This window comes from Hevea brasiliensis, chromosome 1 (genome assembly GCF_030052815.1).
Source record: "Hevea brasiliensis isolate MT/VB/25A 57/8 chromosome 1, ASM3005281v1, whole genome shotgun sequence".
In the NCBI taxonomy this organism is placed as follows: domain Eukaryota; kingdom Viridiplantae; phylum Streptophyta; class Magnoliopsida; order Malpighiales; family Euphorbiaceae; genus Hevea; species Hevea brasiliensis.
In genome coordinates this window covers 123,541,993-123,567,950 of record NC_079493.1, presented here as the reverse complement: position 1 = coordinate 123,567,950, position 25,958 = coordinate 123,541,993, and the positions used below count along the sequence as shown (strand labels likewise).

Genomic DNA, 25,958 nt, shown 5'->3' with positions numbered 1-25,958 from the left:
CTGAGGGCTGTGGTTGTGCTCTGATCTTGGCATCCGAGCTTGGGGTGGCACATTACCGCCATTTCTTTGAAAGAAGCGACCATCTGTGCATAAATTGAGCAAGCGTAGTCTTTGGGCGGGAGCTGGAGTGGCTGACCCACTCACATTCTGGAGTGCTGGGGCTTCCCCTTGAACCTCAACCTCAATAGATTGTTCTTCGGAATGATCTCCTCCTTCCATTCCGTTTTCCCAAATTTTCTACTTCCTGAGATCAAACACAAGGAGGTTGACCTCCATTAGTGCATATTCATGATGTAAATATGTCATGTGTATCAATTAAAGACACTTGAGCAGTTGTACTTATCAAAGAAATATTCACATACATAGTCAAAATTTATTGCAAAATCATGCTCTGATACCACTAAAACATGTCACACCTTACCCCTCCGTAAGGCATAACATGATCCCGTAGAATACTTAATGAACTACCGAACTTCACCTACCGATAACTCATTAAGTACCCTACAAGGGATTTTAAAACAATTTTCTTACATTTTTGAAGTGGTGAGCATTTTGGTAGGAATTAAAAACCATTTATTCAAAGCTTAAGGACTAGTAAAAATTTTTTGTCCATTTAAATTTTACCGCAAATTTTATAAAAATTTTGACAGAGTTCCCTCTGTATTTTGAGAACCCAGTTCTTCAAAGACCTGTAAAAAGCACTTCCAAAATTTTTCCACAACTCCCAACCTCCAATAATTCATAATTCAACTCAAATCAATTCATTCCAAAACAAATCCACAATCCAAATCAAATTTGTCAACTCAGAATATTTAATAAATCTATTCACAAAACATAAAGCAAGAAATTCATATATACAAATATTAAATTTACAGAAGAAAATCTAAAATAATATTATTACAATTTATTTACAACTGCTCGACTTTATATTGATACATACAACATTTTCATATTTACATCAAATTTTATCTACAATGGCATAAAATAATACCCGTACAAAAGATCCAAGTAGTCCTCGATTTAACAGCAGCTCACTCTGCTGCTTTCTCCTTGCTCTTATCTGCGACAACAAAATAAGCTATCGCTGAATATAAAAATACTCAGTGGTGCACAATAAAAATTTAAAATGCAATAAATAAATCATTCATTGCCAAAAGCAATTCAAATGTTTCTCAATCACATTTCAATAATGATCGAAGTTCATAATAACACCCTTTTGTCAAATAATCTATTAAACACAGTTTAGTCAAACAATTTCATAAACACAGTATTGCCAAAGTCATACACAACTTAAGCAATGACACAAAATAGACAACTTAAGCAATGACACAAAATTTTCGATCAATGTCGTGTTGTACACCACGACAAAGCAATCTACAACCCCATTAATCGAAATCAATGAGGGAGGTGGCTAGATAGCTAATGAGTACTCATCCGATCTACAACCTCAACTGGTAAGCCAGAGAGGGAGGAAAATAATCGATCTCAACCCCATAAATGGAGGAGGAATAATAAGTAACTGTCATGCTAAGTGTGAATCAAAAATCCATTTCAAACATTTCATTCAAATATTGCATACAAAAAAAAATCAAATTAATTTCCAAAGTTACAATTTGATCACAAGGTGGCAACACAAAAGTTCATAAATTCATACTGCATGCTAAATCAATTTTTCAAGGGAAAAACGCTTAAATAGGATTTATTGTGCACAAACCTCAAACGAGTCGTCCCTTAGCCTCGACTCGGTTCCTCGGGTTCCTTCCCGATATTCTTTTCAACTGAAACACAAAATTTTACAATGTTTCAGTACTAGAACTTAACATAAATCCAAAATAAACTTAGCATGAATCCAAAAAAATAAATTTCACTTCATTTTAACTAGCTCTATTGCGTTAAATTCGACGTTCTCGAAGTTTTTGTGTTTCGGGTTACTATTCACTATACTATTCAAGTCAAATTGTTGACTTTTTAAGGCTTAATAGGTATGGGAATTCCAACTTCACCCACATACCACATTTTGGTTATTAAACTTGTTGGTTTCGATCATTTTCTTAAAGCGTAGGTCATTTTGGCAAAATTGCCAATTTTCGATTTTGGTGCTCCGAAGTTGCACTGTTCCATTAGTCGATCTACTGTTGAAATTTGGCAAAACTTCCTTCATAAAAAATGTTCCTTATTGTCTTAAGTGTATTCTCATTTTTGGATCACCTCAATCGGAGTTTTGTAGCTCAAGTTATGGCCAAAATAAGTTTCTTGCTCACGCAATCGCTCATACCGATATCTTGAGTTACGCGATTTTGATCCAACTTTGGTCAGTAATTTGATCAAGTTAAGTTCATAATTTGGTCTAACTTTCTTCAGATGAAATGTTCTACTATGTCTTAGGTTTCCATCGGTTCAAGAATCGCCTAAATCCGAGTTTCCTAGAAAGAGTTATAGCCATCCAAACATTACTGCTCAACTGAAAATCTACAGAGTTGCAGGTTTGGTAACTCAACTTTGCTCAATAATTTGAATGGGTTAACGGCATAATTTGGGGTGATGTTCTTCATGAAAGTTTTAGGTCTATATGCCCTCTAACCCCTGGCCAAATTTCAGGTCAATTTGACCTGTCTAACTCGAGTTATGACCAAATGAACAGTTACTATTCATTTGGTCAGTTTGGTGCAGTGGCAGCCTGCTCTCATTTCACTTTGGTCAATTGTTTCACCAAGTTTTGGTCAGTTTTTGGCCACGGTTCCTTAATGAAAATTGTGCTATTTTATGTCTATTTTCATCTCCAATTGGTGGCATATCAATTGGGCTTGTAAAATTTGAGTTTTGGTCCTTCAAAGTGGGTTTGGTCATCTTTGCCAAGAAGATGACCATTGACCTACGAATTTGGTTTAATTTCCTACCATTCCCACACAATTCATTTGGTCATAATTGACCATTATTTCACTTCACAATAGGTCCAACATTCCATTTATGGATTTCTCCAAATTTTGCCTCAAAACCCTAGGCCTCCAAACCCTAATCACACTAAATTGTTGCATCTAACTAATTTAAAACATTTAATCATGATCATTCAACACCAATAAGCTCACATACACCTTTAAATTCACCAAGTTCATGCATACACATCCTCAAACCCTAGTTGACTAAAATTTAGGTTTGGTCCTTCAACAATTTATTTCATTTCATTTTTCCACAATTTCTAGTGTAATTCAACTACTTAATTATGAATTTAAACATAATATTAAAAACTAACCACTAACCTCTTTTGTTGAACTTCTCCCTCTTCAAATCTTCTTTCTTTCCTCCTCTTTTTGTTGTCAAGATGCTTGTCAAGGTCCAAAAACAAGACTTACTTAAAGGAGTTAGGGAGTTTATAAAATAAAATCAAGCTTTTGAAAGCTTGAAATGTGTGTTAATGGTGGAAAGGAAATGAGAGAGAAGGAGTGACGGGAATGGAGAAGTAATCCAATTTTTTCTTTCTTTTCTTTTATCCATTTTGCTTATGGAAGACCACAAAAACTTAATTTAATAAATATTTAATTAATTCTTTTATGAATCATGCATGAGGTCATGCATGATGTCATCACCTTTTTACTTTTTGATTTTTCTCTTTTTTTTTTCTATTTATTTTTCTATTAGTTCTTTAATTTAATTCTCGATTCAGAAATTTTCTTTTCTCCGATTTTATTTGACAGTTAGGTCAGGAGTCAGCTCTCGGGGTCAATTGACCAAATCGGCCCTCGCCGGTTCATCCCGGTTTGTAAATAATCCAATATTTCTTTCAGCTCCCTGACCTAATTATTTGATTGGCATAACAGTTCTTTTTCGTGATTTTCTCTTTTCCACTGTGTTCATAAGGGTCCTAAGGACAGCAGCGTCACTTTTTACGGTTCGAAATTTGAGTTTAAAACGACTTCGCAGTGATTCGCGAGGAGGTCACTCATCACTGTGACTCTCGGCTCGTTTAACCTCTTATGTTCTATTTTTCTTATTTATAGTTAACTAATTAAACATTACTAATTATTTGTGTTTATGGCTTCTCAAATTGTCTTAAGTGTGGCCCTAATCCCATTAATTGTCCGAACCGACACCGGTCACCGGAACAGTGAAATATACCAGGCTATGCAACAGGGGTGTTACAGTTTGTCATTGAAATCAAATAGATAAAAATAAATCTTGCATGATGCATGTGACCCTAGGTGAAAATTTTTGAATTCAATGGTATAAACTTCTGTTTTTCACGCTTCCGTTCCTTCAAAATAGAGGTAACTTGTTTTGATTTTTCATGTATTTTATCACAATATTATAACAGTCCGTTTTCATTGTTGGCCAATAACATCCTTGACGCAATATCAACTTATGATTTTCCTAGCTTGTGCTCAGTTAAATGAGAGAATACTGCACTCATGGGATTATTTTTATTTTTGCTGAAAAATAATATTTTTGTTATTTCAGTGATCTCACGATTAAAACTTATTACATTTAATTTTAAATTATTTTAAATATTTTCTAACCAGTATATTTAAAAAAAGTGTTTTTCTCAACAGTTAAACAAGCCCTTTATAATTTTGACTATCTATATATATATGTAGAGGGGTCCATTCTTTTCTCCAAATAGATTCTGTATACATTGATTCATTCTGGAAGCAAAAGGAAGGAGGGAGTGTTGTGATGTGGGGGAGTAATGGTGGTAAAAATAGGTTCTTATCCTAGGTATGAGAGGATTCACCCTGATTCTTGGCAGCCAAACAATACAATTATATATGTGTGTTTGTTTTTTGAGATCCATCTGTGTTTTTGCCATATAAAAGGATTGGCAGATCAGGGCTTTTGGCTTTGTATTTTTAAATGGAATTCTCTTTTTTTTTTTTTGACAAATATTTTCTTTTATATGTGTGTGTGTGTGTATATATATATATATAATTCATTTTTATGTAAGTATTATGATTGGTACCCCCTAAACAATACGATTTGAGGTAGATGGGAATCTCAAATTTCTTTAATCTACATAACACATGGTTAGTTTACTCTTTCTGTGGCATAGTAGGCTAATCTTGCTTATTGTGTCCACTTTATTGTTATTATTATTAACCTAATGTAAGTCCCTTTTAAATTTGTGTCATTGTGTGCTTGTTAGGCCCTTTTACCTTGCTTTAAAAAGAATCTTGCGGTGTTCATTTTGAATACCATATTAGTGGATATATCCCCTTTTTTATGCATCAATGATTGTGATATCTCTTCCCTTGCTTCCCATGTATAATTCTACGTGAATCCTCATTGATGCTTACATGGAGTTTTTGAAGTCTGCAAGGCTTTCTGAACTGTTTCTTTAGGCACTTGGAGTTTACCAACTCCAACATCTGGACCATAAAGTTTTATTGAAGAGGTTTAAGACGAAAATTGTTGCATGCAATAATGAAAGTACTAAAGAGTTTTGGGTTTCATCTGAACACTTGGTTTTACTTGCTTGTTGCCCTGTTTATGGTTGACATTGTTAAATTTTATATTATAGGTATGGAAGCTTATATATCAATATTTTTCATTTTCACTTTTGATGCTTATCTATAGAATTTCTTCTGGATTTAATCTCATTAGGTTCTATCCATTATTTGCTGTCAATGTGGTGCAAGAGCAACAAACAGCAATAGCATGGGTTAATTTCAGGTCTTTTATCTTGGATTCATATAACTTGAAAATTCATGCTAGAATATGGTGCTCTCTTCTTGGTGTTTGGGTATGGTTCTCAAACAACCTTTAGTGCATTTCTCTGGTGAGGGATTCTGGTTAACGAATTGAGAGTTCCCACATTCAGTATTTTATTTTCTTTCTAATCCTAACCTGTTCACCCACACCAGTTCGTGTGCTTATGTTAGGATCTTTGAAGCCTCAGAATTATGCACCTCTTTTGCTAGCATTGATTATACTCCTCCCTTTCCCAACACTGATGGGCTAAGGTGGGTCCGTCAACAATGCTTACATTTAACATTTGGAGTTTGTTAGTCTCTCTGAACTCTTTTTGAGGTTCCTGGAGTTCGGAAGCTCCTACATTGCACTCAATCTAAGCCACTACTTCTGTGACCTAGTACTAATTGCTTGATGGATGTACTAACATAGATTACTTCCTCTCTGTTTTTCTATCAAGAGTATCTTGTGCTGGTCATCAATTAAGTGGTAGAGGAAGCCCTTTTGGTTGTTCTCTGGGTAATTAGGTGTGCCTTTATATGTATAATTCCAAATAATTATCTATAGGCTATTATTATCTATTTTTTTGGTCATTGTGGATAATTCATAATTAAAATGTAGGACCAGTTTCTACACCAGTGCTATGCAACACTAATCGCCTTGCTTTGGTTATTGCCTTTGATTGATGATTCTGAATCATCTGTTATTTATTTTCCTGTTCTTATAACATGCTATGGTGTCCTTAGATTGTTAGAGATTAGGGGCAAGGTATGTGAATAAGTACAAACCTTGTGTTACTAATTTTATTCAATTGGATTTTAATCCATCATGTACCTATGTGTGGCTATTGTTAATTGAATGCTAAGGGCTTGAGCCAACCTAGTCTATGAAGTTCATATAAACTTTGTTTCACTTTTTTAGTTTCTAATACAATTGGAGAAAACGTGGATTGAACACGATCTACTAGCATCGTATGCCCCTACCTCCTACAGTAGGGGCAAATGGCTTTGTTTTGCTAATTTACTTTTTAATCCATTTGGTTCAGTTTGGTTCGGTTCGGTTATCTTTAAGTAATCTATTTGGTTTGATTTACATTTTTAAGCGATTCGATTTTTTGATTTTTGATATTCAGTTCGGTTCGGAACCAAACCGACCGAATGCTCTCCCTACGTGCGATTGATGTTATGGGCTTAAGAGCTTATTTCTATTAGGATTGGAGTAATCTTTGAATCTTAAATTTTTATCCATTGACATTTAGGCCATATTTAATTTAATTTTATGATAAAATTTATTTTACTTGTAAATAATTTTTTTTATTTGATATATTTTATATTAAATGTAAAATTTACTTCAAATGAAATAAATTTTATATTTAAAATAAATAAAATAATATATAATAAGAGGATAATTTTATTATTTAAAATACATATAATTTTAAATTTATAATTCATTTACAATTCTATTAATTTTGATGAAATTTAATTTAACTATAATAAATTTTATTGAATTAATTAATAAAAATTTTAAATAAATTTTTATTTAAACTAAATATTAAAATTTTAGATTTATAAATAAGTTTCATAATATTTTGTAGAATTAATTTAAATCAAATACCATAATTTTAAATTAATTTTTTAAAAATTTACAATTATTATTTGTAAATGGAATTTTTATAAAAATTATTATCAGATGAACTTTTGAAAAATTGAATTTTATCAATAATATGCATTGCAATTATGATAATTTTGTATTCTAAAAAATGTTAATCATCAAATAAAATAAAATGAAAACGAAATCTTGATTCTTTTTTCTAGATTTCCAAAAACAATTCAATTGTAATTTATACAATTTAAACAACTTTTTTTTTGAAAAAAAAACGAAAAAAAAAAAAATTCAAAGGAATGATCTGGAACTTCATGTTCTACATAAGGTAAATCCTCAATTCAAAGCCCTAATTGCCTTCTCGTTTCTGTCCGTTAAATAATAACAGTCATCGCCATCTCCATCTCCATCTCCATTGTCCCTGCCACTCTCCTCTTCTCATCTCAGATCCTGGGATCGCCCTCACTCGCTTCCGGTGCGGTGAGTCGTTCTTAAAACGATTCTATCTCTCTCTGTTTTTTTATAAATAATTATTTCATTTGTTACGTTAAGAAACTGAATTGACTAATGCTTGTACATGTGGAATTACTATTTTGCTTGTTGATTATGGGCTTGAACTCGTTTAATTACTAATCCTGCTAGAATCGAGGCTTGTAAACCTGAAAAGTTTTGAACCTTTTGTTGTTTCTGTAGGCGGTGGCAGCTAAAATCAAGCGAGAATGGGGATAATCGAGAAGATTAAAGAAATCGAAGCCGAGATGGCTCGAACACAGAAAAATAAAGCTACAGGTTATTGAATTACATGTCTCACATTTTCATGTCCATGTTTAATTGATGCTGTTGAATTCGTAATCTCTTATTGAAGTGAAAGTTTTATTTTCTTGAGCTTATTTTTTTTGTGTGTAATTAATATTCAGAGTATCATCTTGGTCAGCCCAAGGCAAAGATAGCAAAGCTAAGGACACAATTGTTGGAGCCTCCTAAGGTATGCAACTCTTTTATTTCCTCTGCATTTGTTGATGTTTGAGATGGTAGTGGCATGTGAAAAATATGGTGGTTATGCTAGCATGCAGTGACTACCTTTTTGGTTGCTAAATTTTACCAAATCATTCTCTTTGTATGCATTTCAGACAGTAGCTACTAGAGATTCTATTTGTAATGGGACCTACCTCCATAATTTCTGATCTTAAACTTCATGCTTGTCTTACAGCTTTAGTGAGTATCAGTTGTTTAAGAATAACAAATTCTTCCTCAGTTATTGTTAGACAGCAACAGGGCTAGTGTAATTCTGTGATTCTTCAATAATTGTTACACGTTCTCAGTAGATTTAGTACAATTTAGGTTTATTGGTTGGAGTTGAGCCACCTGAGTTGGTGCTACTTGGCATTTAACATGTCTTTGTAAGTTCTTGTCTTGGTACACATACTATGATTGTGGTTGTCTGGGAAGTTCCAAAACTGCTCAAATTTGGTGCATTTCTGTTCCTTCCTATCTGTGGTTGAGTTGATTTTTCTAGCTGACGGTATATTGTGGATTGTATTAATTATATATTTTCACTGTACTTTGCTGCCCTTGTTATTATCTTGTTTTTTTAATGCTTATTTCCACTGCTTTTAGATTTTTCGAACATTTGGTTACTGTTGCCTTTTTGAATCAGGGTTCTAGCAGTGGAGGAGATGGTTTTGAAGTTACAAAATGTGGCCATGGACGTGTTGCATTGATAGGATTTCCAAGGTATCCAACTTTATGTTTTGCAAATTTTACATTTTCGTGTAAATACATATGCATACTCATGCAAGAAACACAAATAGACTGATTAGGAGCTATTGACACTTTGGAATGCAACTTTTACCTTCACAATACTAGTTAAGCTTGGTGACTTCTGTAGGATTATTATTCTCATACTGGGATTTCCAATGTAATAATGGAATCTTTATTGCTTTTTTTTTTTCTGCGATTTTTTTAGATATCCTTGAATTATAATAGAATACTGTTGATGCTAGCACTATTAGTTACCTGTGTGCAGATATGCTTGACAATGCTGACAATTAAAATTGTATTTCTATTCTGGTGCAGTGTTGGGAAGTCAACTCTCTTGACATTGTTAATTGGCACTCACTCAGAAGCTGCATCATATGAGTTCACAACACTTACCTGTATTCCTGGTATTATACACTATAATGATACTAAAATTCAGCTGCTTGACCTTCCTGGAATTATTGAAGGTGCTTCAGAAGGCAAGGGACGTGGAAGACAGGTACAATGCATCACCTGCTTATTTTCTCATCTTATGTTTTGCCATCCTGTTTCAAGGGATGATAGGTTCATAGAAGGATATGATGGTTGTTGAATTGACTATGGTTCTTGCTTTGCTTTAGTTTATCTATCCTTTTGCTCTTCTGGCTGTGTATCATAAGAACTTTAAAAACTTTGTTTTTTTTCCCTCTTAGGTTATTGCTGTTTCCAAGTCTTCAGACATAGTGTTGATGGTTCTTGATGCCTCAAAAGCAAGTGTTTATGTACCCTACATGGTGTTTGCTACCATTACAAGCTGACGAATGGATACAAAGGCTAGTCATTTTGTTGTCTCCTGTCATCTCAAATGTGACTGTTTATTGTTGACTTCTTGCATTGTTATATTTAGTTTGATTAATTTTCCCTTTAAAGAAGGTTAGCATTGTTCAGCAGCGAGTATTTGTCATGGTCAAACTACTCACTATCTGTTTCCATGCTCATTTTTAAAAATTATTTATTAAAATATGAGAATGTGCATCTTGATTTTACTTCAAATCCCTTGCTTGCTAGAAAAGAAATGCCATACACCCTTTGCTGTTTCATGCAATTTTTTTTTTTAATTCTAACTGCATAAACTGTTGTAATTTAATTTATTTCCTACTATAGCATTTCAAATATCCGATCATTGGCGGCTGAGAGCTGGGCCTTTGTAGCCGCTGCATCTTGGACCGCCTTGAGGATCTCTTTCCTTAAGACATGGGCTTTTTCTCTGATCACGTGCTGGTTCGCGATAGCCTCCAAGCCCAAACTCATTGTCTGAGTTAAAAGATCGTCGATACTATCCTGCGCCATCCTGTTCCAATTTTTGTGAAAGCAGAGGGTGGCGCCCAAGACTTTGGCCAGATCGGGATTGCCGTGAGACGAACGATTCTTCTCCAATGATCGGATGAGGATCTGAGCACCTCGGGAAAGCGTCCTAGTCCAGAAGAGCCCTCTCCTGCACTTGGGACCGGAGGTGGTGGGGGTTTGATCTGTCGAGGGGGAGAGGTAACAATCTCTACCTTCGAGGTCGGTTGCTCTTGAGGTTAACGCAGAGAGCTCGGTACTTCTACCAAGTCCCGACTTGGCGTCCGAGCAACAGCGGCAATAGCCTCTTTCATCGCTTGTACTTTTCAGGAGACCTCCTTCTTTCGCTTGCGACTTTCCTTTGCAGCGTCACCACCCGCTATACCTGCACAAAGAATAAGTCAGTGAGTTCGCTAAGATTGAGAGACTAGGGATCTGGATTACACCGATCACAGGACCGAGGTCAGAGAGTTGCAGCTCATAATCCTCACGGGCGATCAACCGCATCATCCATCACTTCAGTTCAGCTATGACTGCATCCAAACATGAATATTTGTGAATGATAGCTTGATTTTTCAATTCCTTCACCATGGCTTCATCTTTATTTAGGGCGATCTTCTTGGGCACTTGGGGGACCAAGTAATTCCAATTACGCGGGATCCCCTCAAAGCCATTTCGATCCTTGCTTCTAAGTATGAAAAATCGATCTTTCTAGTTCTTCAACGAAGAAGGGAGATCAGTGAAGAGCCCGCAGTTTGGCTTGGCCTGGAAAAATCAAAATTCATCATCTTTTCTCTGGGCAAGCCTATGCAGTTCGGCAAAAACTTTAACCGTAAGCTCTATCCTCTTAGTTTTGTAGAGACCTCTGAAGGCTACTAGAGTTCACCAAGAGTTCACCAAGAGTTCGGATGCACCTGAGCTACATTAACATGGAGGAATTTTAGAACTGCTTTGTAAAATCCATCTAGGGGAAAACGGAGTCCGGCTTTTAGCTGCTCCTCGTACACCATGATAATATCGCATTCGTCAAAGAAATGATCAGCTTGAAGATCGCCATGGCATCGGATGAGTTCATAAGAATCGATCAGAAGATTGTATTCTTGACTGATAAATTGGAGATCGGTCTCTTTAAGGATTGACGGTAGTTCATCAACGGGCAGGTTATCCTTCCTCGAAGACGATGCTCATTTCGGTCTATTAGCTTGACTAGCAATCGAAATAATGGCTGTGTTAGATCGCCCACTTGGCCCAACAGCATCACCTTCTTCCGATGTCCATGAAGTCTGAACGGAAGGTGGGCTTGCAACTCTCTGACCCTCGGTACCACTCATTTTCAGAAAATAAAAATGAAATTGATTGGAAGAAGATTAAAGCCCTTACAGGAGTATAAACCAGCACTGGAAAGCTCTAGAAAAAGGGAGATTGTCGAAATTGCCAAAAGAAGTATGAAAATGACATAAGGGAGCAAATGACTATCCCCCTCCCTATTTATATCCGCTGGGGGCATTAAATGCTTACGAAATCCCAAGTGACGCATCGAATAACGGGACCGGGCCGTTCCAATAACACTCTTAAAAGAAAATTCCAGAAACATAATAAAGAGATCGGACAAGTAAGATCGGTTATTGAGGATCATCAGATAGAATAGGGTTTCGAACCAACAGATCGGCAGAATGGCGATTCGGCTAGGGGTCAGATCGGGCACAGTTATCAGAGATCGGAATAATGACCAATGCAATAATAAAAGCAGAATAAGCATATTCAAATTTCAATAATAAATTTCATTTCCAAAAGGTCAAAACTACATCATTTGGGCGATCTCTCAAGATCAGATTATTTGGGCGATCTCTCAAGATCAGATTATTTGGGCGATCTCTCAAGATCAGATTATTTGGGCGATCTCTCAAGATCAGATTACATCATTTGGGCGATCTCTCAATATCAGCAATTACAAATGTCTCTACACTACATTCTACCTAACTCGGACTACTCCCAGAACCCAAAATGTCGCATAACAGGCCTATGTCAAAGTCTAGTTTTGTGGCTGAATCAAAAGATGTGTTTGATCAGAAAGTCTGCAGTAAATATTGGATAGATGTGTAGCTCAGATGGGTGACTATGACTTTCATGATATTGGGCGATGTCATCGACTATAACCGAACTGCAGTAAGAACCCCTGACATGGTTAGGAGCCAAGTGAACTTCAAGAGACGATTACCGACATCAAGATTGAAATTAGCAGTCCCCTTGCCAAGGATCGGTCCGCAGAACATATCAGTAAACCAATTGGAGATCGATATAGTAGTTAGTTTCGACCTTGGTCGGCAAATTAGTCCAGTTCTCTCACTGACGTTAGATAGTGTTTCCATGATTCTCCGATCGCTGTGATCATATATTTTCAGGCGATGGACAAAGAAAACAATCAAAAAAAGATCAAGGCGGTTATTATGACAAGAATTTTCGCCGGAGAAGTTAGGATTAGCCGAGTAACATATTGGAAATTCACTGAAAGGAGTGTTGAGTGTGAAAATGACGGGTTCCTCTCTCGTATGTATATATAGAGCCCTGGCATTTATTGTATGCAGAACTCGAAGCGGATTCATCAGTAACTGAGGAATTTATTGCTTTGACCGATATAGATCGGTTAAGAGGAGAGATCGGAAAATGAGAGAGATCGGGTAAAACAAGGAACAACTTATAGAGATCGGAAAATGAGAGATCGGGTACAACAAGGAACAATATATAGAGATTGGAAGTGATAGAGAAGTCTAACCGCTTCCAATCATGACATTTAATTCACAAGTTTAGCCCCTTGCCGTCGGATTGTAGGCAGTTAAAGCAGCCCAATATATCCCAATCTACACCGTTAATCACAATTGTAAGGACAAATTTGAAGCCCTTAGATCAAAAGTAAATGACAGATTCGGCGCTTTTTGTTTCCAGCCCTTGGATCCATTTTGTAAGGCAAAACCCTTGACCGTTGGATTAAGGGGTGAAAGGATAGAAATTCTGAACGGAATCCCCACTCTCAATTTTGATTCTCTTTAATTTCAAGATGTCGGATTTTGTCATTTTGAATATAGGCCGCCTTCCGTCTCCTCCTGCTGAGATCTTGACCCTCTATTCTGAGCACCCATTCCCTATAAATACCTGCATACAGTACTGTAGAAGGGAGAGGTGGTGATCATCGTGAAAAACCTTGAATTTTGATATAGCCTTATTGCTTGTCATTCGAAGCTCTCAGCTTTTAGAAATTTTAAAAACCAGTTTCTAAAGTATCTCATTTAGAGAGCTATAAACCCTGTGATTCTCATTTTCAGTATTTGTGCATTACCCTGCGATCTCAACTCCACTCCACTTCATTCTCATCACCTCGGGTCAGCTCAAGTTTTTCCACCTCCTCAGTCTTCAGCTCCCCAAGTTTTTTAGCCCCCTCAGCCTTCAGCCCCCTAAGAGGTGCATAATTCTGAAGCTTCAAAGATTCTACCATAAGCACACGACCTGGTGTGGGTAAACAGGTTAGGATTAGAAAGAAAATAAAATACTGAATGTGGGAACTCTCAATTCATTAACCAGAAGCCCTCACCAGAGAGATGCACTAAGGGTTGTTTGAGAACCATACCCAAACACCAAGAAGAGAGCACCATATTCTAGTATGAATTTTCAAGTCATATGAATCCAAGATAAAAGACTTGAAATTAACCCATGCTATTGCTGTTTGTTGCTCCTGCACCACGTTGACAGCAAATAAGGGATAGAACCTAGTGAGATTAAATCCAGAAGAAATTCTATAGATAAGCATCAAAAGTGAAAGTGAAAAATATTGATATCTAAGCTTCCATACCTACAATATAAAATTTAACAATGTCAGCCATAAACAGGGCAACAAGCAAGTAAAACCAAGTGTTCAAATGAAATCCAATACTCTTTAGTACTTTCATTATTGCATGCAACAATTTTCGTCTTAAACCTCTTCAATATAACTATGTGGTCCAGATGTTGGAGTTGGTAAACTCCAAGTGCCTAAGGAAACAGTTCAAAGATCCTTGCAGACTTCAAAAATTCCATGTAAGCATCATTGAGGATTCACTTAGAGAGCTAATTATACATGGGAAGCAAGGGAAGAGATATCACAATTATTGATGCGTAAAAAAGGGGATATATCCACCAATATGGTATTCAAAATGAACACTGCAAGATTATTTTTAAAGCGAGGTAAAAGGGCCTAACAAGCACACAATGACACAAATTTAAAAGAGACTTACATTAGCTTAATAATAATAATAATAAAGTGGACACAATAAGCAAGATTAGCCTACTATGCCACAGAAAGAGTAAACTAACCCTGTGTTCTATAGATTAAAGAAATTTGAGATTCCCATCTACCTCAGATCGTATTGTTTAGGGGGTACCAATCATAATACTTACATAAAAATGAATTTTATATATATATATATACACACACACACACACACACACACATAAAAGAAAATATTTGTCAAAAAAAAAAAGAGAATTCCATTTAAAAATACAAAGCCAAAAGCCCTGATCTGCCAATCCTTTTATATGGCAAAAACATAGATGGATCTCAAAAAATAGACACACATATATAATTGAATTGTTTGGCTGCCAAGAATCAGGGTGAATCCTCTCATACCTAGGATAAGAACCTATTTTTACCACCATTACTCCCCCACATCACAACACTCCCTCCTTCCTTTTGCTTCCAGAATGAATCAATGTATACAGAATCCATTTGGAGAAAAGAATGGACCCCTCTACATATATATATATATATATATATATATATATATATATATATATATATATATATGTAGTCAAAATTATAAAGGGCTTGTTTAACTGCTGAGAAAAACATTTTTTTTAAATATACTGGTTAGAAAATATTTAAAATAATTTAAAATTAAATGTAATAAGTTTTAATCGTAAGATCACTGAAATAACAAAAATATTATTTTTCAGCAAAAATAAAAATAATTCTCATGAGTGGAGTATTCTCTCATTTAACTGAGAACAAGCTAGGAATATCAGAAGTTGATATTGCGTCTAGGATGTTATTGGCCAACAATGAAAACAGACTGTTATAATGTTGTGATAAAATACATAAAAAATCAAAATAAGTTACCTCTATTTTTAGCCTGAAAAGCTCAACTTCAATGTCAAAACGGGTATGTGGCTAGCAAAAACCCTAGTTTGATAAGTTTTGACTACATCTGTAGTGGCGTTTCGAGCCTTGAAGGTTATGTAAAACTAACTAGGTGGATGCATATTTGCGTGTTCAATTCTCTCGAAGATAAGATTTGCACCCTATGTGATTGAAAAGAATGTCATCTACACTGAGTATTGCTTGAAATAGAAAAATAGAATTTAAAAAATTCTGTTGAGGGGCAAAATACAATTAAAAAGATGAAAACTGTATACTGATCTCACATAATCTGTGTTAACAATAAGAAGTAAACATTAATTTAGACCATAATTTCTAATCAATAGCAACCAATTGTTCAATTATATGTACATGATTTGGATTTTCCAATCATTATGGTATGAAATTTAAAATCTACAAACCACCTTTTTTATTCTCCTTCTTAATTGCATATTTAAGGGCCTCTTTGCACCCGTTAGAAAAGATATCATCACAATGGAGCTTCATGGGATAAGCAAGACCAAATATTTTGGGCAGTCCAGGCAGACGGTCGAAATCAAAACACTGAAGAGGGATTGCCAAAAAATTGTGAGAGAAAACTAATAAATCTACAAAAAGACTTAAAAATTGTGAGAGAAAAACTTATAAATCCATAAAAAGACTAGTGGATTACATCGCTTTCTTTAATCTGGCTGTCGTATTTGTCCAACAATTTCACATAGCCCTCGTTTTCCGAGTCATAAGACCACCACTGTGACTCGCAACCATCGGGGTCACTAACTTCCTCCTTTTGATACTCATCGTCGTAAGCCATGTTGTCGTCGATTTGTCCTTATCTTCAACCTGTTCAGCAACAGAGCTACCCACAATCTTTAGTTCGCTACCTGGCCCTTCGCCATGGAAGCTATCCTTAGTCTTGGATTTCTTCAACGGTGATTCATAAGTCAGATAATTATCATCGGAAGTCATGTTATAAAGAACGGGCGTAAAAGAAGAGAGTGGTTCACTTTTACAAAAATACCCCACTTATTTATGCTATATATATATATATATCAGCAGAGTGCAGCAGAGCGCTGAAAATTGGAGGAGAACTTATATACCCACAATCTTTAGTTCGCTACCTGGCCCTTCGCCATGGAAGCTATCCTTAGTCTTGGATTTCTTCAACGGTGATTCATAAGTCAGATAATCATCATCGGAAGTCATGTTATAAAGAACGGGCGTAAAAGAAGAGAGTGGTTCACTTTTACAAAAATACCCCACTTATATATATATATATATATATATATATATATATATATATATATATATATATATATCAGCAGAGTGCAGCAGAGCGCTGAAAATTGGAGGAGAACTTCTCCTTTTATTTATATATATTTTCAGCGCTATTCTCCTCCAATTTTCAGCGCTCTGCTGCACTCTGCTGATATATATATATATAATATATATAAATAAAAGGAAAACGAGAAGTTCTCCTCCAATTTTCAGCGCTATGCTGCACTCTGCTGAGTTCTCCTCCAATTTTCAGCGTATATATATATATATATATATATATATATATAAATAAAAGGAAAACGAGAAGTTCTCCTCCAATTTTCAGCGCTCTGCTGCACTCTGCTGAGTTCTCCTCCAATTTTCAGCGTATATATATATATATATAAGGAGAATATATATAAATAAAAGGAAAACGAGAAGTTCTCCTCCAATTTTCAGCGCTCTGCTGCACTCTGCTGAGTTCTCCTCCAATTTTCAGCGTATATATATATATATATATATATATATATAAGGAGATTTTCAGCGTATATATATATAATATATATAAATAAAAGGAAAACGAGAAGTTCTCCTCCAATTTTCAGCGTATATATATATATATATGTTCTCCTCCAATTTTCAGCGTATATATATATAATATATATAAATAAAAGGAAAACGAGAAGTTCTCCTCCAATTTTCAGCGCTCTGCTGCACTCTGCTGAGTTCTCCTCCAATTTTCAGCGTATATATATATATATATATATATATATATATATAAGAACTTCTATATATATATATATATATAAAATTTATATATATATATATATATACTGAAAATTGGAGGAGAACTCAAAAATTGGAGGAGAACTTCTCGTTTTCCTTTTATTTATATATATATATATATATATATATATATACGCTGAAAATTTGAGGAGAACTCAGCTGAGCGCTGAAAATTGGAGGAGAACTTCTCGTTTTCCTTTTATTTATATATATATATATATATATATATATATACGCTGAAAATTGGAGGAGAACTCAGCAGAGCGCTGAAAATTGGAGGAGAACTTCTCGTTTTCCTTTTATTTATATATATTCTCCTTATATATATATACACGCTGAAAATTGGAGGAGAACTCAGCAGAGTGCAGCAGAGCGCTGAAAATTGGAGGAGAACTTCTCGTTTTCCTTTTATTTATATATATTCTCCTCCAATTTTCAGCGCTCTGCTGCACTCTGCTGATATATATATATATATACGCTGAAAATTGGAGGAGAACTCAGCAGAGTGCAGCAGAGCGCTGAAAATTGGAGGAGAACTTCTCGTTTTTCTTTTATTTATATATATTCTCCTTATATATATATATATATATACACGCTGAAAATTGGAGGAGAACTCAGCAGAGTGCAACAGAGCGCTGAAAATTGGAGGAGAACTTCTCGTTTTCCTTTTATTTATATATTGGAGGAGAACTCAGCAGAGTGCAGCAGAGCGCTGAAAATTGGAGGAGAACTTCTCGTTTTCCTTTTATTTATATATATTCTCCTCCAATTTTCAGCGCTCTGCTGCACTCTGCTGATATATATATATATATACGCTGAAAATTGGAGGAGAACTTCAGAGTCTGTGAGCTGAAAATTGGAGGAGAACTCAGCAGCGCGCTGAAAATTGGAGGAGAACTTCTCGTTTTCCTTTTATTTATATATATTCTCCTCCAATTTTCAGCGCTCTGCTGCACTCTGCTGATATATATATATATAATATATATAAATAAAAGGAAAACGAGAAGTTCTCCTCCAATTTTCAGCGCTCTGTATAAGTTCTCCAATTTTCAGCGTTCTGCTGCACTCTGCTGATATATATATATATATATATATATATATAAAAGGAAAACGAGAATTTCTCCTGCAATTCTTAGCACTCTGCTGCACTCTGCTGCATAAACAGAAAAGTAGAGCACGAGACATTCGTCCCCCATGTCATATATATATATATATATATATATCGAGAATTTCTCCTGCAATTCTTAGCACTCTGCTGCACTCTGCTGCATAAACAGAAAAGTAGAGCACGAGACATTCGTCCTCCATGTCATATATATATATATATATATATATATATAAAAGAAAAACGAGAAGTTCTCCTCCAATTCTCAGCACTCTGCTGCACTCTGCTGCATAAACAGAAAAGTAGAGCACGAGACATTCGTCCCCCACGTCACAACACTCTCATTCTCAGCTCTCTGCTGCACTCTACTGCATAAACAAAAAATGCATAAACAGAAAAGTAAAGCAAAAGGCATTCCTCCCCCACATCACAGCACTCTCATTCTCAGCTCTCTGCTGCATAAACAGAAAAGTAGAGCACGAGACATTCCTCCCACATATCACAGCACTCTGAATAAACAGAAAAGTTATAACTTCTCATTTTCCTTTTATGCTATATATATATCTATATATAGCATAAATAAGCGGGGTATTTTTGTAAAAGTAAGTGAACCACTTTCTCTTCTTTTACGCCCGTTCTTTGTAACTTGGCTTTTGATGACGATTATCCGGCTTATGAATCACTGTTGAAGAAATCAAAGACTAAGGATAGTTTCCATGGCGAAGGGCCGGGTATCGAACTAAAGAATGCGGATAGCTCTGTTGCTGAACAGGTTGAAGATAAGGACAACAAAGAAGAAATCGACGGCAACATGGCTTTCGACGATGAGTATCAAGAGGAAGATAGTTACCCCGACGGTTGCGAGTCACAGTGGTCTTATGACTCGGAAAACAAGGGCTATGTGAAATTATTGGACAAATACGATAGCCAGATTAAAGAAAGCGATGTAATCCACTAGTCTTTTTATGGATTTATAAGTTTTTATCTCACAATTTTTAGGTCTTTTTGTGGATTTATTAGTTTTCTCTCACAATTTTTCGGCAATCCCTCTTCAGTGTTTTGATTTCGACCCTTTGCCTGGGCTGCCCAAAGTATTTGGTCTTGCTTATACTGTGAGGCTCCATCGTGATGATATCTTCTCTAACAGGTGCAAAGAGGCCCTTAAATATGCAATTGAGAAGGAGAATGAAAAGGTGGTTTGTAGATTTTAAATTTCATACCATAATGATTGGAAAATCTAAATCACGTACATATAATTGAACAATTGGTTGCTATTGATTAGAAATTATGGTCTAAATTAATGTTTATTTCTTATTGTCAACATAGATTATGTAAGATTAATATACAGTTTTTCATCTTTTTAATTGTATTTTGCCTCTCAACAGAATTTTTTAAATTCTATTTTTCTATTTTTCTATTTAATGTTTATTAAATTCTATTTTTAATATACTCAGTGTTGATGACATTCTTTTCAATCACATAGGGTGCAAATCTTATCTTCGAGATAATTGAACACGCAAATATGCATTTACCTGGTTAGTTTTACATAACCTTCAAGGCTCGAAACGCCACTACAAATGAAGTCAACTTATCAAACTAGGGTCTTTCGCTAGCCACCTACCCGTTCTGACGTTGAAGTTGAGCTTTTCAGGCTTAAAATAGAGGTACCTTGTTTTGATTTTTCATGTATTTTATCAGAACATTATAACAATCCATTTTCATTGTTGGCCAATAACATCCTTGACGCAATATCAACTTCTAATTTTCCTAGTTTGTGCTCAGTTAAATGAGAGAATATTGCACTCATGGGAATTATTTTTATTTTTGCTGAAAAACAATATTTTTGTTATTTCAGTGATCTTAGTGCATCTCTATGGAGAGGGATTATGGTTAACGAATTGAGAGTTCCCACATTCAGTATTTTATTTTCTTTCTAATCCTAACCTGCTTACCCACACTAGGTCGTGTGCTTATGGTAGGATCTTTGAAGCCTTAGAATTATGCACCTCTTTTGCTAGCATTGGTTATACTCCTTCCTTTCCCAACACTGATGGGCTAAGTTGGGTCTGTCAACAATGCTTACATTTAACATTTGGAGTTTGTTAGTCTCTCTGAACTCTTTTTGAGGTTCCTGGAGTTCGGAAGCTCCTACATTGCACTCAATCTAAGCCACTACTTCTGTGACCTAGTACTAATTGCTTGATGGATGTACTAACATAGATTACTTCCTCTCTGTTTTCCTATCAAGAGTATCTTGTGCTGGTCATCAATTAAGTGGTAGAGGAAGGCCTTTTGGTTGTTCTCTGGGTAATTAGGTGTGCCTTTATATGTATAATTCCAAATAATGATCTCTAGGCTATTATTATCTGTTTTTTCGGTGATTGTGGATAATTCATAATTAAAATGTAGGACCAGTTTCTACACCAGTGCCATGCAACACTAATCACCCTGCTTTGGTTATTGCCTTTGATTGATGATTCTGAATCATCTGTTATTTATTTTCCTGTTCTTATAACTTGCTATGGTGTCCTTAGATTGTTGGAGATTAGGGGCAAGGTATGTGAATAAGTACAAACCTTGTGTTACTAATTTTATTCAATTGGATTTTAATCCATCATGTACCTATGTGTGGCTATTGTTAATTGAATGCTAAGGGCTTGTGCCAACCTAGTCTATGAAGTTCATATAAACTTTGTTTCACTTTTTAAGTTTCTAATACAATTGGAGAAAACGTGGATTGAACATAATCTACTAGCATCCTATACCCTCTACCTCCTGCAGTAGGGGCAAATGGCTTTGTTTTGCTAATTTACTTTTTAACCCATTTTGTCGCCACGTGCAGTCACTATTAGTTGAAAGCAAAAGGCTTTATCTGCTGGACTAGCGTATGAAGCTTTGATGTCCCCAATTCAGCCTAAATAAATGTCATTATTCTGCTGTAAAACTTTTTTTTTTGGTGGTATTCAATTGGGACTGGTTAAAATTTGAGTTCGGTTATGTGCTCCTCCCCCCCTCCCCCCCTCCCCCCTCTTGAAGATTTTAATAATTCATCTATAGCTTCTTATTCATTGCTTTCTCTGGATTACAAAGAATTTCGTGCTCAAAGAGTTGTGATGCCTTGGTTCATGAATCTTAAGATACGAACTATCTTTTATGCTATTTCTCTATGGTAATAAACTCTATGCCTTGGAGTTGTGATTCTTGATCGCCTTTATTCTCTCCTTTTTTTGGGACTCTCTATGGTGTCCATCTTATTGGAGAGGAGGTTCAAGGAATGTGAGGTGAGCGGTAACTTTGATTTATTAATTAAATTCATTTATACTTAATCCACTTTGTTGTAGCGCGCAGGTCATAAGTAATTGAAAGCTGATAGCTATTAGTGCCTATCTAGCCTACGTGCTCGGGTTCGAGGAAGCCGTGCGCGGAAAAATTTCATGGCTCTTCTGGTGTGTTAATCTTCCCTTCTTGGGCAATAAGCGTGCGGTTCGCTAGATTTTGAGTTTTGATTTTGATATTTTGCCTTTTGGGTATGAAGCACATCTGTTTTGTGAAATCTTTGTTCACTATTTGTTGCATGTTGTTTGGAGATGTTTGTGTCTGTGTGGAGGTGGAGCCACTTTTCTTTCCCTTTGCTCATTGCATAATGTAAACTTTGTTTGCAGAAGTTCAATCCAAGTAGGATGGGCATGACAGTTACACTGGTAAAGGAGGCACTTGGTGCACATAATTTTCTACAAGATAATGATGAGAAAGTGCAATCTGCCCCTGCACAGGTTCAGCAAAGGGTAAGATTAACCGTATATCTGATATACAGATGCAAATATATGTTAAATTTTTTATTTAATATGATAGCTCCTCTTGTCCGTGGTTCTCCTCTCTCTCTCTCTCTCTCTCTCTCTCTCCCCTGCCCCCCTTCTCCTCCACGTTTCCTTTTCGTATCAAATGGAAACTGTTATAGTATGTATGGTAATATCATTGGATTGATCTGTAGTCCAGTTCATTACATTCTCTCCTTAAATTAGTTGAATTTTATATTTCCGTTTGGCAAAAGATTGAAGTTCCTAGCTTGGTGGGTTAAAGCTCAAGCAATAATTTGGACTTGTCCACGGTCCTTCATTTGATGTTTCTTGAGGCAATGATGTGGTATGCATGTGATGGAGATGTGCAACGATTTAAGTTGTGAAAATTGCTTCAAGTGTAAGACGAACAATTAAGAAAAATCGTCTTTAAATTTGGCTGGAAGTCCTTAGAAGTAATTGGGAATAGCACAACATAAGCTAGGAGTGGGTGACAGTGATAAATAGGTGTTGACTTGGTTTAACAATGCTCCTTAAAATCTTTCACTCAACTTAGTTTTGTTAACTGAGAGATGCTTTGTATTTCCTTTCATCAAGAGTTAAAAGGTGAATATGAGAGGGTTTGGACATTTACCCTGAGGAGAACGTTGAGGTTTCGAATCTAGAAGTAAAATTAGCATTTTACCAAAAGTAAGCTCAGAATATGGTTCTCATGGCATTGGAGTGTTATTTCTGAGCTTATGACAGCCAATTGCAGGATTGCTTGCTGATTAGCGTACTTTTGTTCCAGATATTCACATTCTTTGGCTGCATGACATAATGATTTGCCCTCTTTGTGAGGGCTTAATGCCTTCACACTGTATATTCACAAGCTGATGTATTCCTGATTGGAATACATTTTTCATTGCCCAGTTCCTAGGTGTACCAGACAAAGATATACAGTTCTCAGCAACAGGTGCAGTCAAGGGCCATAAGGTGCTGAAACAAGTAGATTCAACTGGGGATTCAGACGATAATGTAGTTTCTGTGCCCACATCCAAAGGTGGAATTAGAAGGAAACATCATCGAGCTTGGACTCTCTCTGAGGTTATGAAGCTAGTTCAGGGTGTATCTAGGTATGGGGCTGGAAGGTGGTCTGAGATCAAACGGCTTGCATTTGCATCCTATTCGTATCGCACCTCCGTTGATCTCAAGGTATATTTGTATTACCATCCCAAGGTATTTCATGAAGAAATACACATAAATGCAGGGAATTAGCTGCCCTTGCAACTAGTTCTTGTGTTAGATATGAATTAGATTTTTGGCTGATAACAAATTTATTTTTCAGGATAAATGGAGGAATCTACTGAAAGCTAGCCTTGCACAGATATCTTCAAATAAAGGGGTGAGCAACCACATCTATAATTTCCTTCATCCATCCAAGTCATGGCTCGAGGATAACTGTTTTCATAGATCCTCTACAGATTCACGCTGTTATTAATGTTTTTATTTTGTGGTTAATGCAGATAAATTCCCGAAAAAATGTCACTTCAATGCGGATTCCTGAACCCATTTTATTGAGAGTTAGAGAGCTTTGCTGAGATGCAGTCACAGGTTCCACCGAATCTAAGCTCAAGCAAGGTGGCTGGAAATAGTGTACATGAAAAACAATCAGGGTGCTTATAACATTGTAACTTGTAGATTTTAGTTGTATAATTTGCAAATAAACGCACATCAGTTTGTCCACATTTTGATGATTGTTCTTTTGCTGCTGCCTCTTATGGTGGCTGGTGGTGGTCCCAGTGAACAGTCGATATCTAAACAGACAGGACAACCACATAGTCTGTAACTAGAATTAAGCCAAGGAGAGTGAGTGGATCAGTAAGAAAAAGTTCATTAGTTTGAGTGCCTTATTTCCCCGCAGAGAGTGTCATTCGAATCCAGCATATGAAAAGGACTAGCTTCTCGTCACCATTGCCAAAGATAAGGAATTAAAGTTGAATTTTGTTGCGTGAATTTTAAGAAGCGACACAAGAACAGAAAATAAGAGAGACAACAGACTTGAGAAGAGAAAACTCTTTCATTCCTTTCTAGGAAAGATACAAATATGGAACTATCCTTTCATCTGCCATTTATTCAGCGTACGACAGAGTCCTAGCACTATGGGGAGCCAATCACACGAATAACGCATCAGCTGTCACACGATCAACTGCCTACCAAAATCAACTTCTTTAACGGCTTCTCAACAAGCTAACGATACTCTCCAGTGCACCGTTTCATCTCCATTCTATTTTCTTATAACAAACTTTGGGACCAGGCGATTTTTTTTTTTCGCAAGAGTGTGGCTTGGTGATTGAGCCTTTGCGTGCGATTAGGCCTGTGTAGTTTTTGGTGTAAATTAAAAAACCAAAATGAACCGATCCATTACGGTTCAATTAGTTTGATTTTTTAGTTATATCGATTTAGTTCGGTTTAAAATTTTTAATAAGTTCGGTTTTCGGTTCGGCTTGGGTTTTTATCTGTTAAAACCTATAAAACCAATTGCACCAAATAGTAAAACGGCCCAAATAATTTTTCAGCTCAAGATGCATAAGCCTCAAGGCTCAAGATGCATAAGTCCGACCCAAAGAATAAAAATTCTAATATTTTTCGTTTAATGCAACGGAACATAGACCATGGTTAACACCTAGCATAGCATGCCATGACCACCCAATTAGTAATAAGGCTTACCTTAAATGAACCTATAATCATATGTTACTATGTACTAGAATCTCTTTGTTATAAAATCTCAATTCGAGCTGGAGTCATGATTTATGTCAAACCTCATTTGCTATGAATATTATGTTTTATTTTAATTCCAGTTCTTGATTAAAAGATTTTTCTCATCAGAAACTCTTTTCTGATTAAATCTATCTGTCCTGGCTAGGAACTTGAAACATCAAGAACAATTAAATGAACATAGGATTTTATCTCTATTTAGTTAGAGGAACAAATTCCATCTTGATCAATACCTACCTCCATATATAACTAGTAGGAGCCAACACATGCCCATATACCTATACACAGTACAAGTATGAAAGTAGTATCAAACTCAAAACACCTATATACAAGATAACTGTGCTATCTCAGGTCTAAAGATTATATGCACTGATATGATTTATGACAATGCATTGACAAGAGTAAATTTCATGTGCTTGTCATAAGTGTCACTGGTTCGACCTACTTATCATGTATAAGTGTCTATCATGTTTACTATATGGCATGAGACTCACTATTCCATCTTATTTACATCTCATATAAATAACTTGGGAACAAACATGATTACAATCTTTCTGGATAAGTCATGTCCTTATTGTGATGTATCCTCGATTGTGAACCTATTTATGATACTTTGTACTAGAAATATAGTCACTCATATTCTTAACAACTTAAGAATAGAATTTCTAACAAAATATCAATGGACATTTTCTATTACACATAAATATATTATGTAAACGGAAAAGTGAAA

The 25,958-nt window shown here is 35.7% G+C and overlaps 2 protein-coding genes across 9 annotated transcripts; both read left to right on the top strand.

Annotated features, from left to right (window-relative positions):
* The first annotated feature begins 7,598 nt into the window (after positions 1–7,598).
* Positions 7,599–24,363, top strand: LOC110650914 (developmentally-regulated G-protein 2-like). Of its 8 annotated transcripts, XR_009150491.1 has the most exons (8): positions 7,599–7,761; positions 7,975–8,070; positions 8,199–8,266; positions 8,939–9,015; positions 9,358–9,538; positions 9,732–9,851; positions 22,337–22,459; positions 23,262–23,399. XR_009150491.1 is itself a non-coding variant. In XM_058150975.1 (7 exons), exons 2-6 carry the CDS (start codon positions 8,001–8,003, stop codon positions 9,834–9,836), a joined length of 501 nt encoding a protein of 166 aa, XP_058006958.1. In that variant the 5' UTR covers positions 7,646–7,756; positions 7,975–8,000; the 3' UTR covers positions 9,837–9,851; positions 22,337–22,459. The 8 variants fall into 8 exon arrangements, 7 of the variants coding, with proteins under 7 accessions (XP_058006958.1, XP_058006940.1, XP_058006944.1 ...); XM_058150975.1 differs by lacking the exon at positions 23,262–23,399 and having other exon boundaries at positions 7,646–7,756; XM_058150957.1 differs by lacking the exons at positions 7,599–7,761; positions 7,975–8,070; positions 8,939–9,015 and adding exons at positions 23,799–23,855; positions 23,977–24,363 and having other exon boundaries at positions 8,212–8,266; positions 23,384–23,665.
* On the top strand, positions 19,195–20,284 carry LOC131182214 (uncharacterized). Its single transcript, XM_058150987.1, has 3 exons — positions 19,195–19,620; positions 19,730–19,867; positions 20,158–20,284. Exons 1-3 carry the CDS (start codon positions 19,486–19,488, stop codon positions 20,212–20,214), a joined length of 330 nt encoding a protein of 109 aa, XP_058006970.1. The 5' UTR covers positions 19,195–19,485; the 3' UTR covers positions 20,215–20,284.
* Positions 24,364–25,958: the final 1,595 nt, after the last annotated feature.